We start from the raw sequence: 15,996 nt of genomic DNA, 5'->3' as shown, positions 1-15,996 counted from the left end.
TGTCTTATTCTAAGAATCAAGATTGCGGCTACTCTCATCGTCCACACAACTTGGAATGACCTCTACTGCTGTTGTCTCCGACTTAAGGTAACTAGGGCTGCACACAAAGAACGACTCAGCTTATATTCAACGAACAAGCCAAGTCGAAAACGAATAACACAGTTGAAGGTAGAGTGTTTGTATTGGGTTGAGGTCTCAATTTTCAAAGGTGAGACTCCTTTATTTACATATCTCTAGCTAGTCCGCACCATAAGCTTTAACCACCGTGTCGCAAAGACACTTGAAGATAATCGGCAACTACCATGAATCTGTCAGATATATTTACGACATGAACTGATTGGTAATTTGGGTGATGCGCTCTTTAGTATAATTACTTCCCAGAAAGGCTGAATCCTGATGGGTAGCTCTTCCTTGACTACCCGAAAGACACCCAAGGTATCGACCACGATGAACGCAAGGGAGAGACATATTGAAATTAACTTTACGCCAAACCGCAGGGGATTGAAGACAAGCTTCCAGATGCCGAAGCCGTATTCACGTTTGATGGTCCAGAAGAGGGATACGGTGGTAAAGATACACCATGAATCTCTGTTATTTGTGAGCCACGAAAGATAAGAACCAACATGAACAAGAAGGCAGAGAGAATTGAGCTGAAAATCGCCTCAAGAGGTCTCGTGTGAGCAAATATAGCGTTCATGTTATTGAAATAGGTAAAAATGGCATAGATTTCAAGGACACATAATGGCCAACATGAATTTGACGGTTATTATATAGATACGGGAGACTCGTCGAGATAGGAATGGTTGGTTTTTAGTCCAGGCGATGACGTTGTGCTGCCCTGCCCAGGCCCGGGATATATTGAGGCCAATTGCCGTGATAGACAAGTACCAGCCATATGTAGGCTCTTGGAGAATATGAAGTGCCATGAGGCGTGGCAAGTATCAATTATCAGGTGTTATCGGTGATCTTTATTTAGTCTGCAGTTGTGAAGTTGCAAGATTTAGAGAAGAGCTTAACATTCACACCACAATTTCTTTTAGAAAGTCGAGTTCAATAAATCTTACCAGATCAAAAGCCATGCCTCCACAGAGTGCGGAGCCATGAGAATATGAGCTATACAATTTCACACCTCTGATCGCAGTATTTGATATAAGGATTTTTTTTATGAGGATTCCCACAGCAAAAGGGCGTGCGAATCCCTAACTTTTGAGATATGGCGAGTAAGCTTTTCCAACAAGAACCATGATGTCGCATTAGTCTTCCTTAGTCTTCTGTCTTCCTCCTTGGTCCCATCTATAATAGAAGTCCGGCTTCCACCACCAGAAAATGAAAAGAGAGACCCCATAAATGCCGCCTATGAGCGATTGAACAGCCAAAGGTCCTGGGCACCAAAAAACCAACATGGAAAAGCCCATGCTCAAAACCCAGTACACAATTCGAAGCCAGTTCTTTCTCTCACTTCGGATACTCATGGAAAGTTGCAATACTGTAAACGCCAAGAAAGGTATGATGCATATGAATACTATCGGCACAAAGAGGGGTACCGTAATACAATAACTGTAGAAACTCCGTTAGCACTTCTGCGCTCTTTGATCATTGAAAGTACAATATCCAACCAGATGACAATAGCAGCTAGCAAAAGGCGCCACCAGGTTCGTCCCCGAGCAAGCCCTTGCAAGAATGCTCGAATAATGCTTCCAATAACAAGTGGCACAAGTATAGTTCCAACCATAAGCGGCATTGCAATCTCGAAAAAATTCCCTAGAGACCATGTTTGGTTGGCTCCGGAATCCTTGATAGATTGAGAGATGGTGAAGCTGTTCGAATTGGTCTCATTGATGACCGTGGCGTTGCGCCAAAACGGTTGAGGGGTTGTGTACTGGTTGAGATTCATGCCCAAAAAGCTCTGACGAATTAGCGGAGAATTTTCAAAGTATTAGAATTAGAACTTACGGTCACAAATGAAAGAGGTAAATAGAGTGCAGCGAGAATTCCTAGGATGCTAGTGCGACGGATTTGGAGCAGGTCCAGATTCTCTCGAAGATCCCGACGTACTTCAGGTATTCTTTGTAAAGACGATTCGACTTCATCGTGTAAGTATTCTAGATCTTTCATCGCCAGTTCAAGATCGCTGATCTGTTTCGCCTCCTCATCAGCACGTGGTCCTTGAATGGAGTTGACTTGATCCAGTAGTCGTTGTAGGTTAAGTCTGTTTGCCCGGCAGCAATCCTTGGCGACAAGGTGGCAGTCTTCCAGATGCCGAAGATATTGCATTTTGCTCCCAGTGGGTCGAAGTCGTCCTTCATAAACCTGGGTGGGTTAATACATGCATGTCATTTGTGCTCGCAATCTGTGATGCCCACCATATAATTAATCTCTTCGCATGCCTGTGCCGTGAAAGCCACTAATTCAGCGGCGACTTCTGAACACACGGCTTTGAAGAGGCGTAGAGTGTATGAAAGCGTAAAGACGTTGTGCTCTAGAGCCTGTGTGGGGAACTTGCCACTTCGCAACTTGGTTAAGGTATGATGAGAGTTCACTACCACAAACGATCGCCGTATCTGCTCGTATTGATTCGATGTCAAAATGACATCCAAGCTGTCTACTTGAGGATGCTTTCCGTACGGCTGAAATACGTAGACTGAAAGGTCAGTCGCGTAGTGTGGAGCATGAATCCATTTGAATTCAAATTTCATTGGCACGAGGGGAGTAATGCCAATGGTTGTCGTAAATAGGTCAGTCAGTGTACGAGAAGATGGTAAATTCGGTCGCCACGACGAGAGTGAAAGCTGCTTTGCATACGAGCTTTCCATAATCTTGACCATTGTTTCATCACTCAGTCCCCACTGACTTTGAAATAATCGTATGATTATCTCACTTAGCGAAGAATAAGCTTTTTGGCGGCGGTCATGGGTAATTAGGAATAACTTGTCAATAAACGAAAATGCACGGCCAAGGTCTGTGGTATCGATGGAGATGACGCAGACTTCGAACGCAGCAGCGTCATTCGTGTCTGCAGCAGAAAGAATTCGCTCGAAACATGCGGACCAGGTATCATTTTTGGCAAAATTAAGTTCATCCGCACCAGTCGCTTTATACATGAGCACACGTTCGGCTGTGCGAAGGTTGGGTCGTCGGGCGATTTTGCGATAGATTTTCTCCAGTGATTCGTGGCCGGAGAGACATTCAAAGACCTTGCTGGGATTCGTGGCCCAAGATGACTTTTTGTTTAGTTATCGCCACCCCGTAGAAGTAGCTTTGGCGAAGGCTTACATTGGTTCTGAAATTTTCTGCCATCCACATAGCCAGTCTTCCGTTGTTTTGTTGTTGGGAGGGCCGTCTTTTACCGTCAGCGGAAATGCTAGCTTGTCGAGACAGGTCTTCTAAGTCGATGTCCATTCCAGGAGGGGGCGACTGAAATAGCATTTGTCCGGGAGATGCTACCATGGCTGCGCGTATCGCGTGACGTGCTTTGACGCGCTATCTCAACGAAAACAATCCAGGTCAAAGCAGCACCACCCTCCTCCCCTTGGGAGATATATGGGTCGAATGGTTTCAGGAGCAGTAGAGACCACCCTTCCAGATATTTCACTCTCAAGAGCAGAGATAATGTGATCTGGATCCTTGTGAAGCGACCCGATTTGAGGGGTTAGAATAGGGGGGCAGCAGCTAGAGGCGCAGTCGCAGTAGCCGTATAGCTCCAGCTTTCATAACATGACTTAAAAACCACACGTGATCTGCAGCCTGGAGGTGGCTCAGATGTACTTTGGAGTCGAAGGACAAGCTAATTAACGCAACGGTAAGGGAGGAGCCAACGTCAAAATCTCATAAAAATTCGAAGTGAAAGCAATATTATACAGCTTGAAATCCCAATATCCATAGCCTGCTCGAGGTCCTTTTTAGGAGCACGTCAAGTCTCACCCAATTTGGCTTCCCGTAAGATCATAACACGTACCTTTATACCAAGTGACATGATTGTTTCTTTTATTCCTTCAGAACCGTGCCCGTAAAGAAAGTCTCAGGATGGCACCTCTGTGGCTAGGCTTCCGCAGCACCCAGATCTGGGTCCAAATGCTCGATCCAGCCCCAGACCCGGCCCAGGGCCCAGACTAGGTACCGGGGCCCCAGTAAACCCCAGCTTTGCATAAAATGAAGGTTTTGGCAGTCATGAAATGGCAATAAGTTATACACTTGTATTCTCTAATATGTGAAGGCCTGGGCGCTAATACGGGGGCATGATTGGACTGGTAGTAGATGAATTATATATAGGCAGTACACCACCGGTATTGATGACATAAATCATCGCTTGGAGGCCGTACTCAGATCTATATAGAGAGAAAAAACGGCGAAAGTGGGGGACCTCGGGAGGCACTAATGCGGAAAGGGAAGCCAGGTACTGTCAAAGGAATCTAGTACGAAGGTTTGTTGTAAGTTCTGGAGTGGAGATGATGTGGGGCTGTAGACAAACCGCGACGTCATCAACCGTTCGTTGTATGCCTTATGTTTCAGGTGTCAGAGGCTTTGCTTTTGCCGCCACGTGGGGGCCATTGGGCGGTCACGGCTGTGGTCGGGTCGTTGTTGATCCTTGGAAGTTGACTCAGTATCCTCTGCACAACTTTATTGGCCTCCTGCCCGCCAGCTTTATTATTGGGACGATGCAGTCTTCCCCGAACCCATTTTGGGGCGCCCAAACCTCTTATCTCAAGTAAGTCTGGATCCCGGCCAACTCATCCCTGGAACCGCTGTTGACTTGTCTTAGCTTCTGCGAAGAGGTATACCTGTCTTTCTCAGGACATTTGCCTGTTTTTGCCGTTCCCTCGACATCTAATACCAGAGTTCTCTAAGTAGGACTATGTTATCACTCGGTTCGTGGCCGAGTTCATCAATACATTCAGCAGCCTGATCTACAGTACGTAATTCGGACTTCGGCTATTCCGGACATGACACCCCACTAACAATCAAACATAGTGATATTTGGAATATATGGCTTGGTTCAACTTCGGAACAAGCAACAGGCGGGTCTCCGTCGGATGTCCTACTGTGGCTTGATTGGAGTCGGCCTCTGCTCTGCTGGTTACCACATGACTCTTAAATATCACACACAAATGTGTATGTCTCTACCTGTCTTGGTGCGAATTATATTTATCTCACAATTCTTCAATTCCAGCGGACGAGTTGTCGATGCATCTGTTGACAACACCTTTGTTATATCGGATTCTTACGTTTCAAGCCAGCCCGCAACGCACCAAGATCACCGGGGCTATTCTCCTGGTTATGTTCACTATTGTGATGGTTGTCCACATGGTCATGGACGAGTTCGTTGTGCATGCTGCCGGATTTGGGCTGGCAGTATGGTTAATCGCAAGATATACGATCAAAATGATTCCTGATCAAATCCCTGACCCTTGGTTGCGGAAAAAGATTCAACGTTTTTCATTCTTTGGCTGCTGTATGCTCTACCCCAGTTCAAACTTCAAACCCCCAAAATAAACTAACAAATGATAGTCTGCTTTGTCTTTGGCTATTGCGTGTGGCTCATTGATGAGTTTGCATGTGCCAATCTCACCCAAATTCGACAGGTAGTCGGTCTGCCCTTGGCATTCTTGTTCGAATTCCATGGATGGTATGTTTTGTGACTCAATATCCATGCTTCTCAAGTATAGAGCCAAATTTCTAACCGAAACAGGTGGCATGTATTTACTGCGATTGGTGGCTATGTTGCCGTCGCGACGGTTGACCTCATTACTTCAGGCGAAGTGCACCAAGATCCCACCGATAGCCTTGCCTGGCCAGCCCCTCTCATGGCAAAGCTCGTTGAACCGAGACAAGATTTCATGAAACAGAAATGATCCATGCAATCAGGGTTTCCGGCAGCTCAGTTGCGCCATCAGATAAGACACGGTTTTCTAGGATGATGCTGGAACATTCGGAGATTTATGTCTCCACATCCGAACCTGCTTGAGCGTGACGAGATGACTGTTTCGGAAAGCATGCACATAAACCTGCTTTCTCCATTATACACTTATATACAGAAAAGCAACTCTATCTGTATTCTTAGAAGAATAGAGCATTTGACGATAGACTTGGCGTGCAAATAAAGATTGCTGTTCTCGCCGCAGGGAGTGAATAGCTACGCAATCAAAATATTTAGATGCAACACATGAAGATTGAAGGCCGATTCCATGATAGTGTGATCAGTTTGAACTATTGTGAGGAGTAGAGTTGAAGTGAAGTGAAATTGGTATCAATCATAGCGTCAGAAGAAAGTCCAAAGCTCCAGGGGAAAGGCAATCATTCCTTCACCGTTGTGTTGGTGGGTGATGAAACTGGTTGTACTATTTCCGGTATTGATTGGCCCCTAGTCTCGTCACCAGTATGCTCCGCATGCTCTACATCCTCAAGCTTCTTTTCTGCTATCGATTTGCCGCCAAAAACCTCCTGCATCTCCTCCAATGAATGCTGTGAAGTCTGTTCATTCTAGTCAGCACCGTGCATGAGTATAACAAAATTGCCGTGGATTGAGCATACCTCCTTGAGAACCAGCCAAGAGTACCCGACAATGGCATAGTTGAAAATGGCGAACATCAGAAACATCCGCCATCCTATGTTAGTTATGGCGTGTGGAGTAACCTGAGACATCATAAAATTGAAGAGCCACTGCGATGCCGCGCCAACGGTGAGTCCAACCTCTCGTGTGCGACTGGAGAATATCTCTCCAACGTAGAGCCATGGCAGAGGCCCCCACGACATGTTGTAGCTGAACGCCTCCGCATATGTCATGATGATACAGGCAATGCCTGCAGAGGTGGGGCCCGATGAGGTGGTAGTGGAGCTGACTGGGTGAGTGGCCAGGATACAGGCAATAATGAGCATGAAAGAACCCATTGCAAAGGCCCCAGCCATGAATGGAACTCGACGACCGACACGGTCTAGAACAAATAACTGGAATGTGCTGACGCCCACAACCTTGACAATACCAAAGCATCCGGTGACAAGCTTGGAGGCTCCGCCTGCACCGACAGCTGAGAAAATCTGGGTAGCATAGTAGGCGAGAGAGGTATTACCCGTAAGCTGTGCCGAGAGTTGGATGGTAATAGCGATGAACAGTCGATATCGGTTGGCTGGGAGAAGCAGCTCTTTGAAGGTGAGGTTCTCCTTGACGCGAGCCTCCTCTTCAATACCTGCCAAAATCTCCTGGAATTCCCGTTCAAGCTCTTCCGTCTCTTCGCCGCCACGAACCCACTTCAATGACTCGCGCGCCTTCTCCAACTTTCCCTTTGAAGCTAGCCAACGCGCGCTCTCTTTCACGGTACACATTCCCGCGAGTAGCAGCGTTGAACCCAAGAGCTGCAATCCAAGAGCTGTTTGCCACTGGCTAGTACCTGAAGCCTGGTCTTTACTGACCGCGTACGTTGTCCAGTAGGCGATCATCACCCCGAGTGCAAAGAAGAGCTGGAAACAGGCCCCCAACCGGCCGCGAAATTCCTTGGGGGACATTTCGGCCGCGAACATCGGGATCAAGACAGTCGCGGCACCAATGCCTAGCCCGGCAACTACACGACCTGCATAAAAAGTACCAAGAGTGTGCGTGTTAATGACTTGTAGGATTGTGCCCAGGGTGAAAACGAGTGAGCTGATGATCAGTCCGGTGCGACGACCCAAGTACGAGGCGATTGGAGAAATGAGGAAGCATCCGAAAAAGGCACCGCCTTGGAGGATAGAAACCGCATTTGAGTTGACAGTAGTCTTCTGTGCCTTGGTGTAGTGGCTATACCCAAAGTCTTCTTGGAATGAGGTCAAGGAAAGAACTCCACCTATAGAGGAAAGTCGGGGACTGTTAGTTTGTTGTTTCGTCGGCCAGGCGATCAAAACATACTGATGATACCCGTGTCAAAGGCAAAGGCAAAAGACCCCATACAGCTGGCCGAGGCCAGGTACGCGGCTCTGATGAGACCAAGCTTGCGACCCATGGTTTCAGCGATGTGAAAGTACAGAGATGTGAAATGGAGTCAAAGTAAGACGAGTGAAACTTGTGTGAGAAAACTAGAGTTGCATTAAAGCCTCAAAGCGTTTCCCTAAATCTCTGATCACCAACTAGTGTGCTGGACACAAAATTTAAGGAGATCCGTTGGTGCGGGGAATAGAGCTTTTCATGTTGGATAGGTCATCTGGAAAGATCCCTGCTCTTTGATCCCCAGCTCTCTGATCCAACAGGATGGATCAGGTAAACTGTCCGAGCTCCACGCGAGAGCCGAACGGCTCGCAAATGCAACCGGGTACATGCTTGACCACGGCTATTGATGTTCATTGGTGCATGGTGAAGGGCCAAGCTGTTGCGGAGACTGGGCAGCTGAGCGTGCTTGCTGATTTGCAGTTGAACTTCCCGCTCGGCCCTGTAAAAGCGCAAGGGGCTCCTTCAGTACAATGTCTATGGCTAAAACGACCGCAGTCCAAGACTCGGAGATTTCTGGCAGATGATGCTTCAGCGGGGAGCAAGTCAGAAAAGCTGGAGTGGTCCAAGGTAGTCTGATTTGGACTACTGTATAACAAAGCGCCTTTGATGGCGTGCTCAGACCCTGCATGCTGAAGGATTACTGGAGAGTGGGGTCCAACCCCGCAGAAATGACCCCGGACTCGATCTTTGTGGGGAGTATTAGTGTGTAAACTATTGCAAATGGTGTAGATTTACTACTTAATACTAATATTAGGCTTCTAATTGCATTCTTTTCAAATGAACTGAACACAGTTGTTGAACTAGTTGGTTTTGTAATATCTACGATGATCTTGAATCTCTCAATTAAATTGTTTGTAATCTAATCTAGTCGTTTATTCTACTTCCTTTTTACCTATTAACCTGCGACGGACGTCATGTGTGGGAGTTGCGATCATCAAACGACAAACTCTATGCGTCACCTGCAGGAAAGAACGATGACAGCCATGATGATTCCCGTAAGCGTCCCATTACGTCCCCTCGTGCCTTTGGTAGAGATGTAATAACACTCGTCCCATCATGAAGGGCCCGGACTCTTTGATCATGAAGTATGTATCCATGTTGCGGTGTGCCGTATTCATCTTTCTCGGTTTTTTTTCAGATACTACCCATCTGCGTCTGCGCAGTTGAAAGCAAGGAAGTGACTGACTATGAGATTGAGAGTTTCAATGATAATGATGACGAGTATGACTTCGCACACTACGACGCTGAGGACTGTGACTCTGAGGACTACGACTCGAAAGAATATGACAATGAGAGCGCTTATCACGATAATTCGAGCAATTAGGATCACCAGAATGACAACGACGATAATGAAGACGATGAGATGAGGTTCCACCACAAGAATGCTCATTAGAATACATAACTATACTCACAACCCAGGTAGGTATTCAAATCATTAAAAAATTGTTTATTCCACTCTACAGCCCTGTCCCTCGGCATTTCTGGGGATATAGCCTATAGGGCTGTAATCTAAGGACTGTAGTGTTTGAGATCATCAAGAGGCCCTTTTAGTGACAAATAAGAGAATGAAAGAATCGAGTGAAACAAAGCAAATTGGCTATGCAATATGAACTTGAGAATAATTCCCATCAGCGTCAAAATCATTTACCAGAAATTCAGGCGGGCTGCCAATGTTAAAGAACATCGGATCATCAACATCTTGCTCAAGAATGGACTTCAATTTAGCTCTGTCGCAACGCAGAATCCGACAAGCTTTGGATGCAAGGCGGAATTGAAACTCAAGTGCTTCCCTTAAGACTCCCAAAGGGGCCTTCACACGGATAACATCCTCTGATCCCAAACATTCATGAACTTGAATTTCAGTAAGCGAGCCGCAATTTACCCATAGTCCACTTTCTGGGTCTGCCAGTTCCCAGAAGGGATCACTGATTCTTTTGCGCTGAGATTTATGCTTGGTATTATAATAACACCCTGGACTATCAATGTCAAGGGCCCTCAAAAAGTAGCTTTCAAAGATCATCAAGGCAGTTGTAGAGTGCTCTCCTTTCCGAGTGTCTTTAGTTCGCACCAAATCCTCCTGAAACGACGTCAACCTGAACATTATGAAATCATCTGCAATTTGGGGGTGCCATTGATGAGGGACAGAAGATAGATAGGCTTCTTGAAAAGCCAACGAAAAATCGCCAATCCCATCATGCATAGCACAATAGGTTGGAAATATGTCCCAGAATGTCTCTGAAATGGGGAAAAAACAGGCCATTCCACTCATTTCGGATGAATGCCTGGGATCACCTGGCCTGCCAAGGAGCCTTGCCTTAAGCAAGTCGCGAATACGCTGGAGGTCAAAAGAAATACTTGGAAAGTAAATCCTGGACCCAACATTATCGAGCGTCGTGTTCTCAACCAAGATATCGGTGCAAGGGGCAACTATGGTCCATGTCGAATCATCTCGCTTTGTTTTGCGTAAAAGGAGGGGGAAGATTGGAGGCCATCGCCGGGGATCGAGAAAGAACAAGTGGTCTTCTTTTGGTTTGATGAGTTCGTCGAGGGGATGTTTAGAAACCAAATAAATATTAGAAGTGGCCCCAGAGAACTTGAATATCCGGTATCCCTTGAATTCAGCAACGCAAGTCGGTTGATGGGATAACGCACAGACGTGCGTTAAATAGATAGATAAAGCCCCCGTATCAGACTGAATGGCGACTTCATAATCCCAAGGCGGCCTCCGATCATAATCGCGTACGGACGTAAGGATAGTCTGTATAGTGGACTTGTAGGAAGTCGCCCCGTTACACTCACGAAGATTCTGCCGAAGGCAGCTGATCACTTGGAGACCAGTTGGATGCGGTGTTGTGATCATTCCTGACCAAGTAGGCTTCAGATTAGGAACCCAGGAAGGAAGTGATCCGACCGATTCAAGACCAGCAGCGAGAGAGAACAAACCAAGGGCTGTGTGGTTTATGATGCAATAAGCGATAAATCCTATGAAGAAATGCTGCACCGATATAGAATAGTCAGGCAAGAGGTCTTGAGATGGTGCATTAACATCAGTTGATGCCTGGGAACTGTCATCCCTTGATGAACAAGATTCCTCTGAAGTATACCCTTCCCATGCCGGTGCATCCATCTCTGCTAATGAACTAGCTTCCACCGATGAGGTACCTATCGCGGAAGCACTATCTTCTTCTGATGAACTGTCCCCTTCCAACGAACTCTCTTCTGATGATGACTCCACTGCGTTCCGATTAGCTCCTAACATAGGAACGCCTTTGTATAGTGCCACAACTCCAAACAACAGATCCCTTGGATCTGAAGCATGCGAATTGGACACCAACCGTGGGATTTGTAGAATGGAAAGTACTGAAAACGACTTCCTCATCATGTGTTTCATCCAGCGTGCATCCGTCAATTTCCATTTCCAGGTCTTTGATAGAAGTCCCGGAGTGCGCGAGTCAGCCCAGAACTCAGTATTACCAATCCGAAAGATTGCACGTTGGGCGAAAACCAATTCTTGAACCACCCAGATTCGACTGAAATAGCGACGCTTGAGAATATCACTGAGCGATAACATAGAATGATCTGTTTCTTCTAGATCGTGAAGTGGGCGTCGCTGGATTATACCTCCGGATTCGACCGGGGTAACAAGATCCTCCCCTAAGTAGACAAAAACTTGGGTACATTGGTCGTAGATTCTGCTCATGTTTGCAACTTGCTCTCCACGCTCTATATAATCTTGTTGGTTTATACAAAGTGCATCTACCCAGATAAGACGACTCTCTTGTTCGAGACGCATGGTTCTTAGTAGTGCGTGACAATTTCGAGTTTGGAAAAGAACATCCCAATAGGATCCGATGAATATTGGTTTGCAAGGCGTATAGTCTCCATCCTCTCCACCCCACATATACGAAGTGGCCTCGTGCACCACACTACCTGCTAAGAGACGTTTCTCGAGCGATATATGGATAGGGGAGGTCTCATCACTAGATGGGGATAGGCGAGCGAGTCGAATCTCTTCACGCGAAAGCCTGGCGTATACCAGCGAGGAGGGCTCATTGCTCACAATCGTTGAGGACCCGTCTTCTCGAGAAGAGACTGATAGACCCGACCGAGTATATGGTACAGATGGAGGCCAGCTTAGATTTAGCTGACCAGGTGGCTCATCTGGGGGTATCGGAGGAGGATAAGAAGCACTGGCTTGTGACTTGGATGCTATTTCATAAGAGAAGCTGGACCCACAGGCGGTGCAAGCGGGTGTCTTATCATGGACAAATACATTCGGTATTAGACAAGACGGTGTATGCCAGCGGCTCATTGGGTAGTTTACTGTGCAAAATATGAACTTGAAGAAAAGTTGACAAGGGCAGTGGCAAGCCTCGGAGAACAGGAGGTTGATCTAATACAAATAGCCGCCAGATTAACAACCCCTCCCTTATAACGAACCAAAGGTACCAAAGTTGTCGAGGCTACAGGGACACGTGCTGGGTCCCGTGACCCGCAACCGTCTGTTTAATTTGTATTATAACCACGTGAGAGCTCTTTCTTTTCTTCAGCTTTAATACTTTTTTAAAATACTACATAAAATATTTTCATATCAAGTCCTTGTATTATATTAGAGCTCTATATATCATCTAAAGTCATATAGACTTATATCTATCCGAATGGCTATCTCAATAAATTAGAATGAATTTATTATGAACCTTGCTCTAATGCTATCTAACTATAGAAGCAGCTTGTGAAATGGAAGAACTTAGATGAGATGATGAGAGAGCTGGTCTACGACATGGTGTCTTTATCGAGTCGGCCGCCGTACTAGAAAAAGACAGAAAACTTTCATTAGACTATCCTTAATCGGATGGCCTTCGCCGTCTGCTTTGCGCCTGATAGAATGACGCATGCTCGCTGAGTCTGAGCCTGGGCGCCCTTATAAAGCGGCGGCAGCCCAGATAGGAAAGGCCCCACCCAGCAGACATTATCCTATCTATATAGCTATATAGGTGCATATTCATAGCAACGGTTCAAAGGCTTTCTTTGAAAGGCCCGGAATAACGTATTGCCGTTGGATACAGCCCGCATACGATCTGCGTTGTAGACGAGGTGGATGTCGAGCATCATCTTTCGGCTCCGACGGCTCACCGGCATGAACGACGTGAAGAGATAATTTTCTTCAATTCAGCCACTTTATTCCAAACTTCTTCATACAGTAACATCAAATGCACCGGGCCGATCGGTACCGTGAGATTTCAGGGGCAACGGGATTTATCTTTGCCGCATGTTCCAGAGTTCTGTTTTCAAAGGACCATCCAGTCGCAATGCTTTTACTTGCTCCACTCCACGGCACAGCCTTGTCTCTTCAACGGAAAAGGGTCTTCGGCACCGCCACTCACCCCATAATGTAGCGAGATAGCCTGCCAAGAAGATCGGCTAGCCGATCCCCAAGTTTTACAAAACGCCCAAGGTGTTCTTAATCTCAATACAGTGGGGCCCTAATGCGGCCAAGCTGTAGCCTAGCGCAAAGCATAGGACCCTTTCGGAACACCGGCGGTCCCGACACGGAGAGAAATAAGCCTCAGAGGATGAAACAACTACCTATGCGTCGGATACTACATTCACGACGCCTTGTTCAAACCTCCATGTAGATGAAGACTTTAGCGAGGTGGACCCAATGACGGCGGCCAAGCCTGTCTATCCAAACTTCCGGAGGGTTTCAATTCCATGGAACAAGAAACCCTACTGACGATCACTTTTTCCGGTTGTTCTGGTTGGATGAATTATCGATCACAGCCACTCATTGCCGGCACAAAGGCAATGATCACCAGGGCTCAGGTTTCGTGGCCACCGACCATTGACGGCCCCTTAAAACAAGACGCCTGCTCTTGACTAGGGGAATCAAGCCTTGGTCTCACTCCTCACTCCCGTCATTCATTTTTCTCAATTTCTCTATACCTACTTTGTGTGATATCATTTTTAAATATCCTGTTTTTGACTTCTGAATCTGTGAAAAATGGCGCCTTTATGGTATACTGCCAGCAGTGCACTGCTGTTATCAGTCACTGCTGCGGCCTGGCCATATTCCACCTACAAGTCGATTGACTTCCAGCCTCCCACGCTGCAGATCAATCAGACCGGCCCTACCGATCCGGGATTCATTTTCCTCGGTCCTCGTGGAGGTGTGCAACCTGCCAGTCAGGCCGCGCTAATTTACGACAATGCGGGCAACCTGGTCTATGAAGGCCCGGAGGAAGTCACCTCCAACTTCATGGTGCAGAAGCTGAATGGGTCTGATGTGATCACTTTCTGGGCTGGCGACATGATGGACATCGGCTACGGATACGGCACCGTTCACATTCTCGACAATACCTACCAGGAAATCCATACCGTTACTTTGACCGGAAACTTCGTCACTCCGGACAACTCAACCAAGACCTCGTATATTGACCTGCATGAGAGTAAAATTACCCCAAACAACACGCTTCTGGTCACCGCGTATAACGTCACCCAACATGACCTGACTTCGATTGGGGGTACCTCTTCTGAGTGGATGCTGGACAGCCATTTCTATGAAATCGACATTGCTACCAATGAGATTGTCAACTCGTGGAGTGCACTTGATCATGAAGATGACATTCCTTTGACTTCCTCACACCAGAAGCTGGGTGGTACCGCTGGTACCCAAGAGAACCCCTACGATGCTTATCACATCAATGCCATTACCCCTACCAACAATGGCCACCTGGTTTCCCTTCGTCATATGTGGTCTGGATATTATCTCTTTGACAACGGGAGTGTGATGTGGCAAGTCAGCGGCGAGAATGGTGCCGACTTCACCCAAGTGGGCAATGCGAACTTCTCGTGGCAGCATGATATCCGGGTCTGGAATGAGACTGATGAGGGTATGATCCTGACCTTGTTTAACAACGCCAACACCCCTACAGACAATGAGAGCCCCACCACTGGCGTCAGTCTGGCTATTGATCTCGTCAAAAAGACTGTGACTGGTCTCCGCTCCCTGAGCGACCCCAATGACCCCATCCACTCCGTTAGCCAGGGCAGCTATCAGGTTCTCAATGAGCAGGATGGTCACGTCTTCATGGACTACGGCTCTATCTCCAAGGTCAAGGAATTTGACGGTGCTGGAAACGTCGTCTTCAGTGGCAAGTTCGGCCCGGACAATGCCGTAGCCTCTTACCGTGGCTACCGTTTCCCGTGGAGTGCTGTCCCCTTCTGGAAGCCTTCACTGAATGTTACCCGTACGTCTACCGGTGCCACCGTGTACATGAGCTGGAATGGTGCTACTGATTACGACACTTGGGTTGTCTACTCGGCTTCTTCGGCGAACTCAACCAACAACCAGCAGATCGCAACTGGCAAGCGTACTGGCTTTGAGACTGCGATTAACGTGACAAGTTTGACCACCGACTACGTCCAAGTCGCCGCTCTACAGGGCAACAATGTTCTGGGTACCTCGGATATAACCTCTTTCTAGACCGTTCATACTTCCACAAGATGACCGGTCTGTTCAGGGCTTACAGGGCTCTTGTTGAGATTTGGATCTTTTCGCATACATTTTTATTGGGTATACTATCTTCCCTATTATGCTTTTTGGGTTGTACCAATCAGCCCAATATGGAGGGTTGATACTACTTCGGCATTTCAATTTAGACCGATAACCTTTTTCTGTATATACTTTTTTCATTAGACGAGTGTTCTGCCTCGAACTGTAAATGCATGTTTCTACAATCATAAGCAGCCCACCAGTGCATTTGTACATTCATGGGACAGTAGAATGTTGGTGCCTGAGGTTTTGCAGGGACTTCGACTGAGATTGTCATCGACTAAGGGTCGGTTAGAACAACAACAACCTTCTCATAATAAGCAATTACCTGCGTGATACAATATTCATTCAGGATGCGCAGAATCATAACATTTGTTTTGTTTTTCTCCCAAGGAGGTCAAGATTCTGAGCTATACCAACATGCAAGCCAGGATGATATCACGAGCTGCTTTCAAAAATGCACCGTATGCTGACTGGCGCCCATGTACTA

General features: G+C 46.9%; 6 protein-coding genes across 6 annotated transcripts; 4 read left to right on the top strand and 2 right to left on the bottom strand.

Annotated features, from left to right (window-relative positions):
* Positions 1–1,522: 1,522 nt before the first annotated feature.
* N7503_010239 (uncharacterized protein) lies at positions 1,523–3,447 on the bottom strand (the record flags this gene model as incomplete). The annotated part of the gene is made up of 4 exons (XM_057069785.1): positions 1,523–1,906; positions 1,954–2,310; positions 2,364–3,221; positions 3,274–3,447. 4 exons carry the CDS (start codon positions 3,445–3,447, stop codon positions 1,523–1,525), a joined length of 1,773 nt encoding a protein of 590 aa, XP_056916396.1.
* A 1,165-nt stretch (positions 3,448–4,612) lies between these two features.
* On the top strand, positions 4,613–5,960 carry N7503_010238 (ceramidase). Its single transcript, XM_057069784.1, has 7 exons — positions 4,613–4,705; positions 4,760–4,772; positions 4,849–4,909; positions 4,969–5,109; positions 5,168–5,449; positions 5,506–5,623; positions 5,687–5,960. The coding sequence occupies exons 1-7, from the start codon at positions 4,656–4,658 to the stop codon at positions 5,847–5,849; spliced, it is 828 nt and encodes a 275-aa protein (XP_056916395.1). The 5' UTR covers positions 4,613–4,655; the 3' UTR covers positions 5,850–5,960.
* A 331-nt stretch (positions 5,961–6,291) lies between these two features.
* On the bottom strand, positions 6,292–7,970 carry N7503_010237 (uncharacterized protein; the record flags this gene model as incomplete). The annotated part of the gene is made up of 3 exons (XM_057069783.1): positions 6,292–6,468; positions 6,529–7,814; positions 7,877–7,970. 3 exons carry the CDS (start codon positions 7,968–7,970, stop codon positions 6,292–6,294), a joined length of 1,557 nt encoding a protein of 518 aa, XP_056916394.1.
* Positions 7,971–8,215: 245 nt separating this feature from the next.
* On the top strand, positions 8,216–8,530 carry N7503_010236 (uncharacterized protein; the record flags this gene model as incomplete). Its single annotated transcript, XM_057069782.1, has 1 exon — positions 8,216–8,530. One exon carries the CDS (start codon positions 8,216–8,218, stop codon positions 8,528–8,530), a length of 315 nt encoding a protein of 104 aa, XP_056916393.1.
* A 480-nt stretch (positions 8,531–9,010) lies between these two features.
* Positions 9,011–9,278, top strand: N7503_010235 (uncharacterized protein; the record flags this gene model as incomplete). Its single annotated transcript, XM_057069781.1, has 2 exons — positions 9,011–9,043; positions 9,093–9,278. The coding sequence occupies 2 exons, from the start codon at positions 9,011–9,013 to the stop codon at positions 9,276–9,278; spliced, it is 219 nt and encodes a 72-aa protein (XP_056916392.1).
* Positions 9,279–13,955: 4,677 nt separating this feature from the next.
* Positions 13,956–15,437, top strand: N7503_010234 (arylsulfotransferase family protein; the record flags this gene model as incomplete). The annotated part of the gene is made up of 1 exon (XM_057069780.1): positions 13,956–15,437. The coding sequence occupies one exon, from the start codon at positions 13,956–13,958 to the stop codon at positions 15,435–15,437; it is 1,482 nt and encodes a 493-aa protein (XP_056916391.1).
* Between the last annotated feature and the right edge of the window lie 559 nt (positions 15,438–15,996).

Source organism: Penicillium pulvis, assembly GCF_028828015.1.
Source record: "Penicillium pulvis strain IBT 33274 chromosome Unknown scaffold_8_segment0_segment0, whole genome shotgun sequence".
NCBI lineage: Eukaryota > Fungi > Ascomycota > Eurotiomycetes > Eurotiales > Aspergillaceae > Penicillium > Penicillium pulvis.
The sequence above is the reverse complement of the archived record's forward strand: the minus strand, read 5'-3'. Positions and strand labels throughout refer to the sequence as shown.